Source organism: Macaca nemestrina, chromosome 12, assembly GCF_043159975.1.
Source record: "Macaca nemestrina isolate mMacNem1 chromosome 12, mMacNem.hap1, whole genome shotgun sequence".
Lineage (NCBI taxonomy): Eukaryota > Metazoa > Chordata > Mammalia > Primates > Cercopithecidae > Macaca > Macaca nemestrina.
In genome coordinates, this window is record NC_092136.1 from 117723958 (window position 1) to 117743118 (window position 19161).

Consider the following 19161-nt stretch of genomic DNA (forward strand, 5'->3'; position numbering starts at 1 on the left):
TATCAGGAAGGAATGGCCTCGATCCCATAGAGAATTTACAAGCCTTTGTGCACTGTTCATAAAAGAGATAGGCCTGAACTGCCTGCTAGGGGAAGAAGATTTGAGGGTTGAAGATAGGGGTGCAGCCTCAGTCTGACCCAGGGACAGTGAGATCCCTGAGCGTGAGGGCACGGAGAACAAAGGTTTGGAAACTATGCCCTTTACCTGTACAGTACTGGGAGGGGTACCCACAAGGGCTGCAGATGGAGTACCCAACCTGGGGATCAATGGGCAAGAAGCTCTTCTGGGGAAGAAGATGACAAGGGATGTTTTTCAGCCAGGCTGCAGCAGTTCAAAGTCAGATTCATCTGATTTTAAAAAGAAAGGTGAGATTTTTTACTCTTTAGTGACATGGAGCAAATTCCTGCTGGCTCCATAGGTGTATGTTGCAAACCCTGGGAATAGATGACATGGCCCAGGGTTAGCATTTACCATTTACCAAGAGAAAAGAAGAGAGCTGGGGACGTCTCCTGGGAACACAATTTCAGAATCTGTGGAAGACTGAGAAAGAGCAGCCAGAGGGCAATAAGGGGACCTGGGATAGTCCATGTCCCAGAGGTCATGGCAATGTCATAAAGTAGGGGGCACTCGATGGTTAGATGCTGCAAGGGTTCCAGGAAGATGAAGACTAAGAAGTGTCTCCCAGACACTGGTATGATGGGCAGGAGATGGCTGTGGATTGAGGAGTTGTGGGGTCTGAAGATGAATGCCGCTCACAGCCCTGAGTTGCCTGATTCTATTGGCTGAGCAGTCTGAGGCTGCCAGGGCAGGACATTAACATCTCCCAGAGGACAATTCTTCCAGGGTCAGGCAGCTTTCCTGGCCCTGTCAGTGATAAGAGAGAACAGGGTGAGCTCCTCTAAGTCATGGAGCACCACAACTTAGAGGGACCACCAGCTGGGAATGTCCACCTGGCCTAGGTGGTAGCGTCACCTCCATGGAGGATCAGTTCATTGCTAAAAGCCTAGGAACGAAGTTTATGGAGAGACATCGCAAATTTCCTAGGACTCGAAGATTTATCCAAAATTCTGTCTCCCATGTCATGTGTCTGATGAAGCGCCTGGGGGTGAAGGATCTGACCCTTTCACTGCGAATTCAGCATCTGCAGAGAAGTCATGATATGCCAATCACTTTGCCCTGCATGTTTATATGGATCATCCCATTTAATCTCACAACAAATGTAGGCTGGATACACCCATTTTACATATGAAGAAACAGAGAGGATGGTTTGTCTAAGACCACATAGCTAAGTAAGTAGTAGAGCTGGAATTTGTACATCCAGGTACTTCGATTCCAACTCCCAGAGCTCTCTCTGCTACAACACAGTGTAATTAGAAGGAATTATTCAAAGCAGATTCCCAGACCCTTCCTTGTATGAAAAGTAAAGAACCTTTTCTGGGACTCAGGGCTTGGACAGAGAAGGCCTCCTGTTATGTCCACCTCCCATGTCCCATTGGCAGGAGTGAGCAGTGGAGGGCCATAGACCAGGCCATGCCCTCACCTTTCTTAGAGGTCTCAGCTAACAAGACCTCCTGTCCCGGAAGGTCCAGGGCTGTTTATCTCCTGAGCACAGTCCTCCCTGTTCTCTGGGAGGACCCACTGTAAGATCGGTATAGCACGCTTACTTCCTGGATTGGGTGGCAGCCTTCCTAGGGACAGGAAGCCTGGGCCAGTGCGCAGAAAATGGAGAATGAATGGTATGTTCCTTTCAGAGTCATCCACCTACATCAAGGAGACTTGGAGGTGTACTGGGTGACAGCTTGTTGTGACTTGACAGAGCCTCCTAGAAACTATCCACTTGGGACCAGGGTGGAGAACGGCTTCCTCCCACTCATGATGCACTTGTCCAAGTTTCCAGAAACTGCATGGTTTAAGCCTCTGGTCATGCCACACTCTGATGGGTGCGCCCAGCCTTCTCTGGGGAGTTGTCTCACCCTGCCACTCCTGGAAAGATACGCAGAGCCAGACAGCGGAGCCTATGAGGTCCCAGTTGGGAGGATTCCACCTGACTCTGGTGCAGAGTATAAAAGAGCAGCTGAATGTCAGAGCCCGAATTCAAATCCACCTCTGCCATGCAGCAGTCGTGCAGTTTGGGAGGCTTATTTCACTTCTTTTGGCCTTTGTTTCCTCATCTGTAAATTAGGAATGATGACAATGCCCACTTCATGGGATTCTTGTGCTGGCAGGAGATAATATACATCAGGTGTCCAGCACAGCATGTGGCACACAGCAAACGTTTAGCAAACGCTGGCTATTACTATCATTATCCTCATCATGGCGTTCATGGGGACTCCATATGCGTGTCCCCATATCCACCCAATTGTATCAGGACCACAGCTAAGCGATTATGGGGAAGAATGGTCCCTGGGAATCTAACCAAAGCCCAGAGGCAGCTGGGACACCTGCTAGACTGTAAGTGGCTCCTTCTGCAAAGAGCCATCATCTCTTCCCACAACAGCCTCCTCCTCCTCCTGCCCAGCACACTCACTTGGCACTCCTTTCCCAGGGAAATTATGTGGAAATGCAGCAGTCAATAGAGTCGACAAAGCCAGAAGACTTGACTGGTACTTGGAGGTGCCTAGGCTCCAGGGACACAGGACAATGTCACTGCAACACCCTCCCTGCCCAAAACACACACACAATTCCCTGGAGATTCTGGGCCAGTTTAGAATGCCCCATCTCCCCCCTCCATCTATATTTTTTGTAGCCTCTATAGATATCCTGGGCCAAAGGAATGTATTTTTCTTTTTCCATCCAGATCCTGCTTTTTCTCTACCTTATTTCCCCGTCCCGTTCCCATACCCTTACACGCCTGCCAATCAATTTATGTCCTAGGAATCCCCTGAGAGAGAAGGGAAAGTGTCTGCTTTCTAAGGGGAAAGAAACAGAAATGGCCTAAGCCCTAAGTCTCTGCCCAGGCCAGGCTTCTGAGGATGCAGCCACCTTCCTACGGTGAGTGGACATGGCTGGTTGTCTTCTGAAATGAGTGCTGTCTCCTGCAGGGGAATCTGCCAACGACTGCCTTTCCCAGCCGAACTTTGTCTAGATGGTGCCACATGACACATACGACATGTCTGCACCCATAAAATGTCAGTGGAAATGACTTCTGGGCTAGAGCACTTAAGGACTGAATGAATCTTTTTTATATTTTCTTTCTGGCTAGAATTAGACAACAATGTGGATGACAAACTCCCAAGACGGAAAAAGCTTGTGGAAGAAAGTCTCCCTCTGATCAGAACACCCTTACTGGACTGTTACATGGATGCGAAAGAAACTTCAATTAGGTTAAACCATTGAAATGGTGAGAAACTGTGGGATCTATTACAGTCAGTGTCACCCCTCCTAGGAATATAGTAAGCGTGGCACCTGCCTCCTCCTCCATACCTTCTTGTGCACATGGAGCAAGAAAGGAATCAAAAGAAGGACTTTCCCTGGCATTGATATGAAAGACTAAAGCAATCAAGTTCAGGGTGTCCAGAGGCTGGATGCGTTTGGGGAAACCTAGAGAATTCTGTGCTTGTGGCTGGTGTGCTGGGGACTATGAGCCCGCTGGTGAATGGGGGTGTGGAGGTGGAGCTGGGGATTCACCAGTGGGCTCATAATGTTTGAGGTCAATATGGTAAACACAGGAAAAGTGCAAAGCAAGAAGGGGTAGATTGTTCAGAAGAGGCCAGTGGGACCACCCATCTGATTCTCTTGGAAATAGCTGAGTAAGCTTTGGGGCTTCCTTGTCAACACACCTGTTGTTGAGCCAGCAAAGGCAGAAGTGGAGGAAGAGGAAGAGGGTAAGAACATGCCCTGGAGTGCCCTTCCCCTGCCCCCACCTGCTTTGTGAAGGTTTATTCCAAACCTGACCTCCTCTGAGAAGCTTCCTTGACATCTCTAGGTGTGGCTGGTGGTTGTTCTGAGCATGTTCCAAGCATGGTGTCCACACTCAATCACAGCTTCCATCACATTGGGTCATGACCCAGTTCCTTGAGGATCTGTCATGCCCTTTGTATCTTCTGGGCCTAGTATGAGTCCCCGGCACAGAGTAGGTGCGGATGTGGTTGGTGAATGGATGAATACATGAATGTATGGCTAAATGAGCAGAACCCAGAGACGAGGAACCAAAACCAAGAACCAAAACCAAGAGTGTCTGGGCACAAGGGTGGGCAACCTCAATTTGTTACCTAGGGTACCAGTAAAACATCCAAAGACAGATATCTCAGGTCACACAACTTTTATTGCTGAAGACCATCACTGGGGGCTGCTGCAGACAGGAATGTGGCCACCTTGCCAGTCTTGCTAACATTCCCCAGTGTACCTAGCCCCATGAGCCCCTGCCCAGCCTCTCCAGCCTGCTCTTCTGGGGCAGTCTTTCCCTTGAGCGGCCACGGCCTGCCTGAGCTGGGCTAGGCCGGGTTGATCTGCTTGGATCCTGCCTCTGAGAAACATAGCACCACAAAAGACCCTGACGGGCCCAAGGAAGGTGAGGGGAGCACGGCTGGCAGAGGAATAGCTGCCCCAGAGAAAAGGCTGCCGAAGGCCCAGGCTTTTACTGCTGAGTCCAGGCACACTGATGATTTGCAGGAACATGGTCAACTTGGATCCTTCAGAAGGGCTGCCTGGAGGGCCTGGGACCACGTTAGGTTTCTCTCCATGGCAGTTTTTATGTCAGTATTATGTTTCCGGAACAACTGAGAAATTGAAAGGTAGAGAAAGCTGAGAAGAAATTCCAAAGTCCCAGGACAGTCCCTGGGAATGAGAGATGCTCTCCACCTGGACCTCCCTGGGGCCCTTGGGAGCCTATGCAGGAACAGCATCCGTTTCTTCATGCCTTTGTCAGGGCCCTTGGATGCAGAAACAGTTTGTGGACCTCGTCATGTCAGATTTGCTTGCCAGTCCAAAAGAGTATTTGCTTCCCTGAGTATCTCCTAGGGGCTCCAGATGCTGTAGTGACTTGGGAGATGTCCATCCTGGGGACTCAGTCCAGTCTCTTCATCCAGTCCCTTGAGGCCAGAAATATTCTGTAGGACTCTTAAAATATGACACTTCCCAGGAGTCCCCTGGTGGTCTTGGGCTGATTGATGCTAGCTGTCAAGGCTCCTGGAGTTTTTGGAGAATCTTTAAAAATACCCGTATTTTCATTTCTTAAATATAAAAATAAAATAAAATAAAACCCGCCCCAGCAGCTTATGACCAAATGAGTACAGTGAATCCTCATCTCCGTTGTCAGCCTGGTTAGCCATAGCACAGCTCAGCTGCGGACATATACGGCTCCAGCAGGAGGTCTGAGTGAGGGCTCGATGCTCGTAACGACAACAGGAGCAGCTTTCCTCAGAAGACAGTCCAGGCACGGGGAAGCTGCATCCACCAAAACCCGCGATCCTTCCCGGGACAGCAATGGCGTCACCTGGGTTGCTGGCATCTGTCCACACTGGGCTAGTCTGTAAGTGAGGGTCAGAGAAGCAAGAATTCCAGGCCCTTCCTTGGGCTCTGGGCTCCACCTCCTCCATCCATCTATGGACACCCCTGTAGGAACATCCACAGTACTCAGGCTCTTGTCTCCAGGTAATTTCCAGCCTGGGATTTTGAGAAGAGTTGACAGCTCTGCTGGTTTCTGAAAAACTCGAGAGTGGCAATGCACACTATGTACACACACACACACACACACACACACACACACACACAGAGCAGACAGTGGAGGTGAGAGTCCGATGGTGCCTGGTGGCCATTAGCCCAGATGATGCCACACATGGCCAGTCACTGTAGCCAGAGTCTTCACAGCAGCTGGTGCTGTGCAGAGCAGGAGGCCAGCTGGTTAGGATTTTCCAAATCGCACCTCGCTCTGAGGAAGAGAACGGGAGAAGAAGGTGATGGTGGGCTGGGTGGGTGGGGAGCGCAGAAGCCCAAGGTTGGGGTTCAGAACCTATAATTTAGCCCAGCTGTCACCTGGCACTGCCTCTCCAAGGAGGGACAGTAAAAGGAAAGGATGGATGCAGGCTTGGAGGGCCTCTCTGCACTAGATTTCTGGAGCCTTCCCTGCTCCACTTGTGTGAGCCCTCCCCTGTTCCCCAGGCAGAGAAGGGGAGGGCTGGCAGAGCAACCCCTGCTTTACAGCTAAAGGCTGAAGGCCCAGAGAAGGCAGGGTCTCAACTGGGTCAGCAGAGTTGCAGGCAGATCCCTGGTTCCTGATGCCCAAATTCCTGCCGTGGAGGGAGGCCTCCCATCACTCCACCCCCAGTGGCCTGTGTGAACTCACACCTCGGTCATCCCTGGGAGAGGAGAGTGGCACTGGGGCTGGCACCGAGGTTAGGCCCACCTTTTATTCTTTACATTTATTTATTCATTCATCCTTCATTTATAACAATACATAGTAAATACTGAAGATATTCCAGGAGTTGTAAATGGCTGATTTTGATAGATCAGTCAGAGTTCTTCAGTAAGAAAAATGGAAGATGAGAGGGTGGAAGTGGGAGAGGGGACTCTCTAGGGTGGATCAAGTATTCCAAAGGCCAAGGGCAAGGTAAGGCACACACCAAAGAGTTTGTGGTTCAGTTTGACCTGAACAATGACTTCTGAGGCTGGACATAGGTTAAAGCAAGTCAAAAAACATAAAAGAAGTTTTTATTTTATTACTTTATACTCTTTTACGATAGTAGTGAGGTGCTGTTGAAATATTTTAAGTGGGAAAGGGAAAGAATTGTAGTTCTCAGGGAGCATTCTGGTGACAGCTGTGAAAGTTGTCAGAGTCAAAATGAAGTCCCTTGTGTTTTTTAAAAAAGATGACGACAACAAAAAGAAAATAAAAAAGACTCCAACAAACAGAGCTGGGAAAGGCCATGAAGAGCGGGTTCCCATGCATAAATGCTTGATAACAAAAACTATCACAAAATCCTCTGCAGAAACTGAAACGTTTTCAAAGTCCATTGCAACCTTACACAAAAAATCACTTCTGGGGGAATATCTGCCTAGCAACTGCCTGCCCAGCCTCTAGGCCCACCCTTTTGCAACCCTCTGAGCTCTGTTCTGAGGGAAGAAAAGCAGGGAAAGAAACACAGGCAGCTGGGATTGACCCCAGGCATCACGTTTGACCCTGTCCAGAACACCCCCGAATATGAGACTGCTGAGGGGATCTCTGCCTACACCCTGGGTGCTCCTCCAGGGTCCCCACCTTAGGAAGTTCCCAGTCTGCTGGGTGCAGTGTCCTGGTGCAGGGATCTTACCTCCATCTTGCTGTAAATCCAGGGAAGAACTTCTGTCACTTTGGTGTACACACCGGGTTTGTTTCTCTGGCCACAGCCTGTACCCCAGCTGGTGACACCTGCCAGGTACCAGCGGTTGTTCTGCTCGCAGACAAGAGGCCCCCCACTGTCTCCCTACAGGGGAGAGGGGGCACATGTGCAGGATGGGACAGGTAGTCCGTGAGCAGAAAAGGGTGGGGTCCCAATTCCCACATCAGCCCCAACACCCCAGCCTCCCCCATCCCCAGGGTGCTGGGACCTGAGCCCCACCCACAGGTACCCTCACCTGGCAGGAGTCTCTGCCCCCACGAAGGTCCCCAGCACACATCATCCTCGGAGTAAGGTAACTATCATAGACCAAGTAGTCATTGCATTTCTTGAAGTCGATGAGATTGACCTGCACCTCCCGGAGGAAGGGGGATGTCTTGTCTTCAGTGAAGTGGGGTGGAGGAGACAGAGGATGGAAAGCCAGTGAGATTCTGGATAGCTTCCTGGTGGTCCAGCTGCCACCCCAAGACCTAGAATCACAGCCTCCTGGGAATGGAGGGTGCCATGCCTGTGCCTGGCTCCGACCCAAGGGAGGCCCTCTGTGGTTGGACAGCCAGGGCATATTGGCACACATGCCCTCACACAAGACACAGCTCGCTGCACGTGAGACAGAGACATCCATGTACACAGACACACTCACAAGCCTATCAGGCTACACGACATGTTGCACAGCACTTGCCTATGTTTAAAGCACCCTCAGATACATGGCTTTGTTTGTTTTTGGAAGCTATGTGCCCTAAAGAGAGCAGGTGGCATTAATCCATTTACAGGTGGGGAAGCCTGGGGCTGGAGAAGTGACCTGCTCACAATCACACAGCTAGTAGAGTATGGAGACAAGACGAGAAGGCTGTGCCCAGATCAGTCATCGCTTTGCCTCACGGAGGAAGGGAAAAGCGGTCCCAACGCATGGCAGTGCCCTGAGTCTAACTGCGGGGTCATCCTGCTCAAAGTAAGCCATCTCACAGGACAAGGCACTCTGTGATTGGGATGACGTGAAAACAAGACCACTTCATCATCTTGTTTAAGGCCAAAGACAAGGGCATCTGCAAATCCCAACAGTACCAAACATCCCCCTCTCCTGGCCAAGATGAGTGACTGCTGCTTCCTTACCGCTTACAGCTCCTAGATAATTTTTTTTTTTAATTGAGACGGGTTTCACTCTGTCACCCAGGCTAGAGTGCAGTGGCATGATCATGGCTCACTGCAGCCTCAACCTCCCTGGGATCAGGTGATCCGCTTGCCTCAGCCCCTCTCGTAGCTGGGACTACAGGCACACACCACCATGTTCAGCTAATTTTTCTATTTTTTGTAGAGATGGGGTTTTGCCGTGATGCCCAGGCTGGTCTTGAACTCCTGGGCTCAAGTGATTCTCCTACCTTGGCTTCCCAAAGTGCTGGGACTACAGGTGCAAGCTACCATGCCTGGCCTCTAGATAAGGTTATTAAGCTTCCCCGTCACAGAGTAACCCCTGCTTCCTGACACCATCCAATTTAGAGAAAAGTCCTACGTCTTTGAACCCTCCCCAAGCCACCTAAATCCTATGAGCAGTCCTCTCTGACACGCTGTTGCTGAGATGCTCCATGGTTCTTCATGGTGTGCTCTCTCTCACTGCAATGAGCAATGAACTCAACTGGTTGAACCACAGCAGTTTTCCAGGTGGTCTTGACCGGAAGGCATTGTCACAGCGACCCCACCGGCATATACTCAGGTGTCTATACACACATATTCACACCCAGGCCCATGAATCTGTATACCCAAACTCTCATTGACATAGGCCCTCATCTGTATACCCAGACACATTGCTTACACGCACTCACGTATACACACACATGCACATGAATACACACATACAACCAAGCATCTTTGCCGCTTACCATCTGTCTCTCTGGTCTTGCCAAAGCCTGTGATCCAGCAGGTCTCATTGAGGCTAAAGGTCTGTCCATGCATGGGGAGGCAAGCAGGGTGGATGTGAGCTGCAACAAGACCTCCAGATGTCAGTGAAGGAACAAGGCTGAGACTTTCAGTAGGGGGAGGAAGAAGGAGCAGAGTCACTCTGGGGGCAAGGAGGAGGCTCCTAGAACATTCATCCTTGACTCTAGAGTGGTTCTGAATCCTCCAGAACCTTGGACTGACCAGACATGAAACTCGATCACTTTATCAAAACCCACCAGCCTTTGGGGGCTACCAGAGGCTAAAAGCCATTCTGATTTCAGTGGTTGCCCTGTGGTCAGATGCATACTCCTTGGAAGCTCCCTTGTACAAGCTGATACTGGGCAGCTGAGGGTCTCTCCCCACAAAGAGGGTCTCTCCCGGCAGAGCCTCTTCCATGTCTTTCCATTAGAACAAGGAACAGCAGCAGGCTAAGACCCAGATATTATGACCGTTGCATCTCAGTGGTATGTCCAGCCTGGTCTGGCGAGGGTACCCACTGGTTGTCCAGGGCCTGTGGCTCTCCCTCCAAATGTTTGCCCAGCACAAGGTAAGAAATCTCTCCAAACAGGAAACGCATTCCTAGAGACACAGACCACAGAATTCCTGCTAACTTGATCCCACACTCGGAAATATTATATTTAGAAGTCACTGTTATGTATCACTTCATAAGCTCTGAGGACTGGTGTCCCTAGGGCGACCAGGGCATTGACCAACACACCTGAGTTTGCAGGAGGAAAATACTAGTTGATAGAATGTTTGCAGTATTCTCAACCATTTGTTATATTCACTGCAGTATTCTGCACCTAAGATAATGCCTGTCACATATTCAGTGCTCACTAAATGTTTAAAAAGAGAGAGAGAGAGAGAAGGCAGGAAGGGTAGATGGGAAGGATGATTTTAAATTTTTCTCCCATAAATTGGAATTAGGCTTTAAACATTGGTGTCTACCCTAGTTTTGTCTGCTAGAAAGCAAACAAAAAATAGATGAAGGAATAGCATGCATTATTAACAAAAATGCAAAATAGTATTTCTTTTCTCTGCCCCTTTTTGAGATGTAAAGTTTTAAAAACATGTAACACTGATATATGACCCATTGTTATATATTTCACTGTTTTTTATGGGGAAATTAAATTTACCAGTGAACTTTCACAAACGAAAGTACTGTGACTTCTAGTGCTCTACCTGCCAAATGAGTTTAAGAAAATCTGCACTGATTTCTAAACCAAACATCAGGGCACATGTTCTGGCCACAGGACTACATACATCTGAGCTGTGATTCTCAGACTAAGGGTCTGCTTCCTGCCCAAAAGCCTATCAGAGTCTATTTGAAAAGCATACGCAATGTGAGAATAGTCTTCATTCGGTTTTAGAAATTATTTAGTTTTGGAATTCCAAATAATATTAAGGAGTGGAGGGTGGGTGAGAGGTAAGATTTGGATGTTTAGCCAAATATAGCCCGGGTTTGACAAGGTGAGAAGGCCTGCTCTGGTCCTGCAGACTGTGCTCTTCCTGTGTGCTGAGCGGCAGGGCAGGGGGCAGCGGGCATCCCTCACCTCAGCCCTGGGCTCCACAGACAAGGCTGGAGTTGCAGAAGGGCTGGTGGGCGTGTCGTGTCAGGGCGTGGCTACGAGTGGGAGTGACGCTGCGTGGGCGTGGTTCTGGGCTAGCGCTGCCCAACCGAGCTCTTCCCAGGGATCCTCCTCCTCACCCCATTCTGATGATCTAACTGCTCTGACTCGTGATAGACACCGCCTCCACAATTAATGTGCGAGGAAACACCAGCTCCCAAGCTCAGAGCACGAGAATGGCTAGACTAACCAGAGAGTCCTCCAAGGCTTCCAGAAGTCCCGGTACTCCTCCTCCCTTTCCCACCTGTAAAACTGCTTATGCCAGGGGGCTCTGGCTCCATTCTTCAGGGTCCTCCCTGAACCTCCATTACCTGTCTTCTCCAATCTTTTCAGGACCCACCTTGACTATCCTTCCTCTGCTGAGCTTCCCCAGGATGATTAGTTGCTCCCGCCTGTGCCACCATAGCTCCCCGCTCACCCAAAACATCACATAATTGACCTCTACTGGTCGTCTTGGTGTATGTCACCCATTTTATTTCTATTTGCAACTGTACTATAGGACTGACAATATAGTAGACGCATAGTATTTGATAAGTGAACAGATGAGTGAATGGATGAATGAATGAATGAAGTCTTCTTTGAGGTCCCCTGTCCACAGTGATCATCTGAGAACCTCTGCATTTCCTTTGTGTAGCCTCATTTGGTCCGTAGCAACAACGTTGTAGCAATTAGCTGTTTGAGTGTGTGCTCAGCTTATGTTCTCGACTGCAGGGTAAGCAATTTGCCAGTCTAGAGCCAGGTGGGGAGAGCATTGCTTGGGAATCAGATCGACCTAGTTCCAGTCCCAGAGCTACCACCTATTACTCGTGGCCTCGGGTAATTATCTCTCTGTAAAGTTCCATTTCCTCATATGTCAAATGAAGTTAATAATAGTACCTGCTCCACAGGGTTGGTTGTGAAGAGTAAATGAAATCCTATGTGTAAAATGCCTACCATCGTGTTCGGCCTCTAGGTGCTCAGTTAATACCAGTGAAAGAATTCAATCTATTGATTAAGATCAGTACCCAAGCCCTGACTCTGTCATCAATTTGTAATGTGAGATGTATCATTTGGAGCAAAGTTATTTATAGCCCCTGGGCTTCAGTTTCCCTAATTATACAACAGAAGTGTTCCATGTAAGGATCTTTAAGAGTCTTGACTTCTGCCATGCAGAAGCTTTGGGGCCCAGATATGAGTTGACAGATGCTGGCAAGCGCGAGGGCTGCAGAGGGTGCTGGGGCTGGGGGACAGGAGAGCGGGGAGTGCAGATTCACTCACCGGACAGGGTCAGGGGCTTGGACAGCCGCATGAGGGCGATGTCATAGTCGTCCTCCTCGTCGGTGTAGTTGCTGTTGATGATGATCTCGGCGATGGAGACTGCCTCAGGCAACTGGTGCAGGTTGCTGGTGCCTGCATACACCTTCCAGCCCTCCAGGACCTTCTCCCGGGTCCTGCAAGAGCCACAAAGGAGCATGGTCCAGTACCTGCCTGGCAGCGTTCACTGGCAGCATCTGCTACCTACAGGAGCCATAGTCAGAGCACCAGCTTGGAGGCAGGAGGATGGATAAAATGACCTCTGGAGGGAACCCTCTATCTTATCCCTGGAGCCAAAGCAATCCCCCACAGCCCCTCAAAAATTATGAGCTTGCAGCCCTGCACCTTACAGTAATAAAGAGGGAATGATGAGTAAGACCTCTGTGTGGCACTCACCCCCCACTATCTCCTCTGCAAGTCACCAAGGATCAAATAAGAGTCTTTGACTTTTGCCATGCTGAAGCTCTGGGGCCTCGATGTGAACTGACAGATGCTGGCAAGTCACAGGGCTGCAGAAGGTGCTGGGACTAGGGATAGGGGGCACAGATTCACTCACCGGGCAGGGTCAAGGGCTTGTACTGATAAGATCTCAGTATTATTACCCTCAGCAAATTCAGACAGGGCAAAGTAACATGCTGAACTCATTATTAGAGAGGCCAGTGCCCCTGAGGCCTGGTCTCAGAGCTCTTTCCTGCCCACCAGCCTGGGCTGTGGGCCCCCAGACGCTAGGTCAGCTGGTGACTGTTAGAAGCTGATACAGTGCTCTCCCTGCAATCCCTAGCCCTCAATTTCTGGGATAACTAGGGGCTCCTCTGCTATGAGTTCCAGTTGCAGGAAGCAGCAACAAACCCAAAGCCTTTTGCATTTCACCCTGTTCTGCAGGGGTCGGCTCCTAGTCCCTCTTCCTGCCTGCCTCTCTCCCTTGGGGCCATCAATGGGACTTTCTCATCCTTGGGCCTAGCTCAGAACAAACACCCCCGATCCATACTCTCAGGACCAAGTGAACACCCAAGCTACACCAGTGCCAACTGGCCCATGGGGGCTGGACTCACACCCAGAGTCCTCCTCCACGAAGAAGTCAGTCTGCAGCCAGCCCTTCCTGGCGGTCCCTGACCCTGGGCAGTGTCAAATCACCTGCCTCTCAGGCACTTACACGAAGAAGCAGTGGGCGGCAGTGAGCACCCACTGGGCGTCAATGAGCGTGCCTCCACAGATGTGGGTGGTGCCGAAGTGCAGACTCACTTGCCAAGGCCACTTGCTCTCCGAGGCCAGCGCCCCTCCCACGATCCGCCCGGTCATGGCCCTCAGTCCGCAGTCTGGGGAGAAGGAGTAGACGTACTGTGAACCCTCCTTTTCCCAGGGTTCTTTCCGAGCTCCTGATCAGAATGCCACTGCCATGCTCCCAGGGCCAGGACAGGCTCAGACAGCCCAGTCCTGAAGGGCACCCACCCTCCCATGGATGGGCTTTGCTCCTTTATCTGCTACACACAGCAGTTCCCGTGAGAGCATTGCCACCACATGGTGGGGTGGCTTTCTGGGATCATTCAGTGGGAAGTTTGACCCCAGGCAGATTCTTCTTTCTTCTCCTTCACTCATTCTTTCATTGATTTGACAAATGCTTTCTAAGTGTCCCAAGCTTTGGGCATTGTGTCAAGCATTGGGATCGTGATGGTAAGTCCCAGGACTGCCATTAGGAGCACAGGAACGCAGACCAGTTCTAACGTCACCCTGAATTGACAAGCATTATAATGGGGGTCTCTATTGTTTCTAAACATAGGAAGAATACACTTCCCCTGATGCACGGGAGACTCAGACCGCTTCCTTGGAATAAGAGGTTGCTGGGCTGAGCCCCTGCCAGAGTCAGGAGAAGGGGAAATGTTATCCTGGGTGTACCGGTGCCTTACAGGGACTCCAGCCCTGAAGCAGGCCTGCTGACTAAGACACTGTTCCTGACTTAAACCCCAGTGCCAAACACCTCCCTTGGAGGAGTTCTGCCCCTCTGCCCTTTACTCCCACACGACATTGGCCACAATCCAAGAAGAAGAATATCTTACGGGAACACTGGAGAGAGATATACCGCTGGGAAGGGCATTCAGACCTGCAGGAGGAGACACAGAAAGTGGGAGGGTATATTAGCTACCTCCTCCAGGAAGCCTTCCTGATTGATTCCTGCTCAGTTCCTATCCTGTTTCCAAGGAAGCTACTCTTTGCACAGGAAGCAGGAGATTCTGAGCTTCTCCTTCACGTGTGACACTCTCCCTTCCAGTGCTTTGTCCAGAATGGCAGTGGTTCAGTGCAAATCAACACTCTCATCCCCTCAACTAGTTTTCTTGTGGCAGATTGCAGACATTGGCCCAGATCCATGTTCTTTGAACTTCGGACTTCATTGTCCCAGCATCTTTTCACGGCCAAACAGATGGCCTGGTGCTCCTCTGACACAGTTCCTCAGCGCAGATGCAGAAACCACGCAGCACATCCAGATGCAGCAAATTCACGTCCCTTCCCTCACCATTACTTCTCTTGGAGCTTGGCTTCTTCTCTGCCCTCTGCAGGGCAAACAATGCCAGCTGGCAGAGCCCCCAAACCTCCGATGCTTCCCACATGGCCCTCCCTGTCCCTGACGCCTGCACCTGGCAGCCCCCTACTGCTGCTTCCCTACCCTGTCCCCAACTCCAGTGATGCTTCTCCCGCCCCAGTCCAGGTCCACTCCCTGCGCAGCTCTCAGTCCAAACACCTGGTTGACTGGCGGTCCCAAGGTTCGTGAATTGCCGCTGACGACCAGGTAAACTCTCAGGGGCACCCCTGGTCTCCAGTTGCTCTCAGCACTGAGCCTCAAACAGTAATTTTTAAGTCAGGAGGCAGTTTGGTGAATAAGGGCTGTTTCCGAGATGCCCCTGAACACTCATGGTGGACTCCTGGAGGCTGGATCCCAGAAAAGCCAGGGAAGGGGGCTCCCTGACTCAGAGACCCCCTCCCACCCGCTCCTTCCCCCGCTCACAAACAGGCAGCCTGCCTGCCCCACCATACCTGTGGAGGCTTTCCTGGATGGTGGAGTTGTATCTCGAGATTGAGAAGCTGTTGGCAAAATCCCTGTGGGCAACCTCTGTTGTCCGGTAAGCACTACAAGGGAGGAGAGGGGAGAAGAATGAGTCCCTTGGAGACAGGGTCATCCCAAGTCCTCCAGTAGGCTTAGAGCCCCACCAGCTCTGCTGACAGAGGCCAGACTGTGATGGTCTGAATGGTGGCCAACTCCTCCAAGCAGCAGTCAAGGCCCGATAAAGTGCAGCCCCACCCACATATTCCACCACTGCCCCCATCTCCCCCAACTCCCCTCCAAGACCCCCAGCCCTATGCACTACCCAGCGTTTCTCAGAGTGTAGACTGGTAGTGTTACCATTGCCTGGGAAGTTATTAATATTAGCAATGCTTCTGAATCAGAAACTGGGTGTGGGCCCAGCGATCATCGTTCTAACAGGTTCTCTAGTGATGCTGATGCACACTCAAGTTTGACAAACACCAATCTAGCCCTTTTCTATCCAAACTGCGATCTATGAATAAGCAGCAGCAGCACCCTCCAGACCTACTGAATCAGAGTCTGCATTTTAAAGAATCCCAGGTTACTGAGCTGTACATTAAAGCGTGACAACCTCGGGGCAAGCCTCGTGGATCTCAGAACACAGTGTGCCTAAGAATCACCTTGGGATGTTTGCTGAGCAGGTTTTAAGTCCTCGTCCCAGAGATTCTGATTCCAAGATGCATTTTCACAAGCATGGCAGGTGATTCTAATGTGTTCTACTCTCTACGTGGAATTTATGTATATTTCTAGAACATGGTACACCCCTTCGTGACACCCTGGCATGACACTTTGCATATGTAGCTCCTCTACCCAGAGGGCCCGTTCCTCCCTTCTCTGCTCTCTCCACCAGTGCAGTTAGGCACCCTCTCCATTGTGTGCCCTTGGTGCTTCACACACATCCTTATCATTACACATCACATCATACTGTGGTTATTGGTTTAAGCCTGTCTCACTGAGCCACACTAGAGGTCCTTCAAGCCTGGGCTCCTGTCTTAATCCTTTGTGTCCAGGTACTACACAGTATGTAACACATAATAAAAGCTCAATGAATATTCTTTGAATAAGTGGTGTTCAAAGACCTGAATGCCCAAGGGAGGTTCAGGCTTGCATAAGGCCACACACACAACTTGTGGATAAAAGATGCCCATGGTCTTCCATCTGGATTACTCTGATCCCGCTTTTGTGGATCTGGACAGGCTGGGGTGGGGTAGAGAACTAGTTCTAAATCCTAACCCCCCACCCCAGGTGTTTTTGGTGCTTCTTCTGTAGAGAACCCACAGTGAGATCTTAAACTCTTCTCCCCACGACCTCACACACACTGACAAACCCCAAACTACCCATCTTGAAAACTCAGTCCAAGAGGGAGGATGGAGATGTGTGTCTGGGCTGAAAATCAGGCACTTCTTCAAAGTGGAAAGTCATTGCTCACCTACTCCTTCCTCTACCTGTCAACACTGCCTGATTTGTTTAAAATCTTTAGAGCCAAAGATCCTTATGATTCTGCCTGGCCTCACCTGGCCCATTTCATTCTCTGTTTGATGAGGTCTGGCTCAAGCCACGGTAGCTATAGCTCGAGGTCCACTGAAGGGCTTTGCACAACCCGAGCTTTTAGTTCCCTAATATAAGAAGAAAAGATCTGCCCAAATGCCTACCCAAGGCGTAGGGCCACCACCGCGATGGTGAATGTGATAATGGATGTCAGGGTGCTTGGAGGCAAAGAACCATCTAGGAGTCCGATACTATTGCAGATCTATACATCACTATGTTGGCCTCATGAAAACAATTTGCTCCAGACTCAGAGGATCTCAGGGCTTCTGACTCTGAATACCTTGAGGGTGTCCAGAACCAGTGAGATCAGCCCTGGTCCCCAAGGGTCTTTTTAATACAACGTTTCTGCAACATGCTTGAGAGGCCCTATGAAGAGCCTGAGGCATCCCTGAAGCCTGGACTCTGGGGCCGGGTTGGGGGTTACCTCTCGAAGCCCAGCTGCTGGCAGGTCTTCTCTGAGTAGGAGTCATTCCAGTTGCTGCTACAGATGGGAAGCCACTGATGGGAGGACCCAGAGTAGATTTTAAGCAGAGACTTGTCCCAGTCAAACCTCACTGCAGGGCAAGAAAAAGGCAGAGCAGGTCCTCAGCACCTAGGAAGCATCAAGCTCTTGGATGAGCTGAGTGAGGCTCTGAGAAGCACCTGTCCTGACAGCATTCCTTGCTGAGGCCTGGGAAAAGTCCAGGAACGTGGCCTGGGTCATGGGGGGTCAACCAGTACTCAGAAGCCCAGGATGCCTAGCATGGACAGAGCCAAGGCAAAGTCACCAGAGTGCTACAGACTGGTGCAAACTGTGTATCAGCTCAAATGGGAGGCAATGGACAGGGAATCGTTGGGTCTGGATTACATACATGCACACATGCCCACATACATACATGCACACACACAAACACGCACATACACACATACACACACATGTACGCACACACACACATATACACACACAGGCATGCCTACACACACATATATACAAACAGGCACACAAACACATGCACAGGTACACACACACACGCACAGGCACACGCTCGCCCGCACCCAGGCCCCTTACCGCAGCCCAGCTCATCACTCTTCAGCTTGCAGTCCACCACCCCGTCACAGCGAACAGTATGCTTGGGACAGCTCTCCCTCTGCTCCTTGTATCTGATCCCTGTGTGGCCCCGCCAGAACTGAACTAGAGAAAAAGAAGCAGACAGCTGGGTCACGACCAACTCCACAGAGATGAGATACTGAGCAGCCCAAGGCCCTGGGGGTTCTGAGACACCGACCTGCAATCCCTCTTGAACTCTGGGGCTCTCGTCCCCCATCTGTATGGAGAGAAAGGCTGCTCAGGAATGCTCCAGAATGCTCCAGAAAGCTCCTGCAAGCATGGCAGCACCAGGCAGATTCGAGCAGCCAGCCACCCAGAGAGAGAGAGAAAGAGAGAGAGAGAGTGCTGTGGAGATGGGGATTACCTTGGGAACTCCCCTCCCTACATGCTGGCAAACACAGTGGCCAGAGAAACCACCTCCTCCAGTGTCCCAGAGCTTCCCTCTCAGAACCCCTCTGCCGTCCCATCATCTCTGTGCTCCACAGAGTCACAGCAGATAAATTTCTGTCCTCACAGTCACACACGCAACCACCGTCTGTCTGTTCTCAAAGGCGACCATCCTTCCAGTCTCAGAAGCTCCTGGGTTTTTCCTTCTCCCTCTCCCCTGCACAAGGGACACCCCTATGCTCAGTTCTTTCCCCATGACTTGTCTTTATGCCTTAAATGTCTTTTCATTCAATCAGCAATTCTAGGTGGCTGATTCCCACATATACAAGTTGGAGCTAAAAGAAAACAGTTTTACAAGCCATATGTGCAAATTTGCTTCACGACTTCCTCCCTCTCTAACGGCAATCTCTTTCCAAACCAGGGGCGGTGGGCCCTCCTGCCTGGAGGCACCTCCCGTTGGCTGCCTCACAGATCCAGGTTCTAATTTCTCACCCCGCCTCTCCTCCTCCACCAGCTCCTCAGCGCCACCCCTTGCTTCTCCTCCAGGGCCCACTGTGCTCTCTGTCACCCAGGGTAAAGTCCGCCTGTGTGTGACTGCTCCGTCCAGGTCCCGACACAAATCCCTCCTAATCTCTTGGGCTGGCCCCTCCTCTCTGTGCCCTGGTCTTCCTCCCACATCCTGGGCACTCAACCCCCAGAGAAGCCTGGGCAGTCTCCCTTGGAGTGCTCATGGAGCCCCACGTGGATGTGTAGTGGAGAGGGTGCTGGGCCGGGTGGGGAGTCGGGAGGCCTGGGCTCTAGTCCTGACCCCACCAGGTAGCTGCTCGGTGACCTGCAGAAGTCAAGCCACCTCCCTAGCGCTGGAGGTTAGAGGCCTCCCTGGCAGAGCTTATGGGG

General features: G+C 50.9%; 1 protein-coding gene across 1 annotated transcript in view; it reads right to left on the reverse strand.

Moving 5' to 3' along the window:
* Nucleotides 1–4246: 4246 nt before the first annotated feature.
* LOC105476421 (transmembrane serine protease 13) overlaps nucleotides 4247–19161 on the reverse strand; it is a 30065-nt gene continuing 15150 nt past the window's right edge. The window contains exons 4-13 of the mRNA XM_071075631.1: nucleotides 17839–17961; nucleotides 17215–17344; nucleotides 15194–15286; nucleotides 14221–14264; nucleotides 13320–13482; nucleotides 12131–12303; nucleotides 9188–9286; nucleotides 7552–7694; nucleotides 7248–7400; nucleotides 4247–5869 (exon numbers count right to left, since the gene is read on the reverse strand). Of these exons, the coding sequence (XP_070931732.1) occupies nucleotides 5843–5869; nucleotides 7248–7400; nucleotides 7552–7694; nucleotides 9188–9286; nucleotides 12131–12303; nucleotides 13320–13482; nucleotides 14221–14264; nucleotides 15194–15286; nucleotides 17215–17344; nucleotides 17839–17961 (1148 nt within the window). The 3' untranslated portion in view covers nucleotides 4247–5842. The remainder of the gene's footprint in view (nucleotides 5870–7247; nucleotides 7401–7551; nucleotides 7695–9187; nucleotides 9287–12130; nucleotides 12304–13319; nucleotides 13483–14220; nucleotides 14265–15193; nucleotides 15287–17214; nucleotides 17345–17838; nucleotides 17962–19161) is intronic.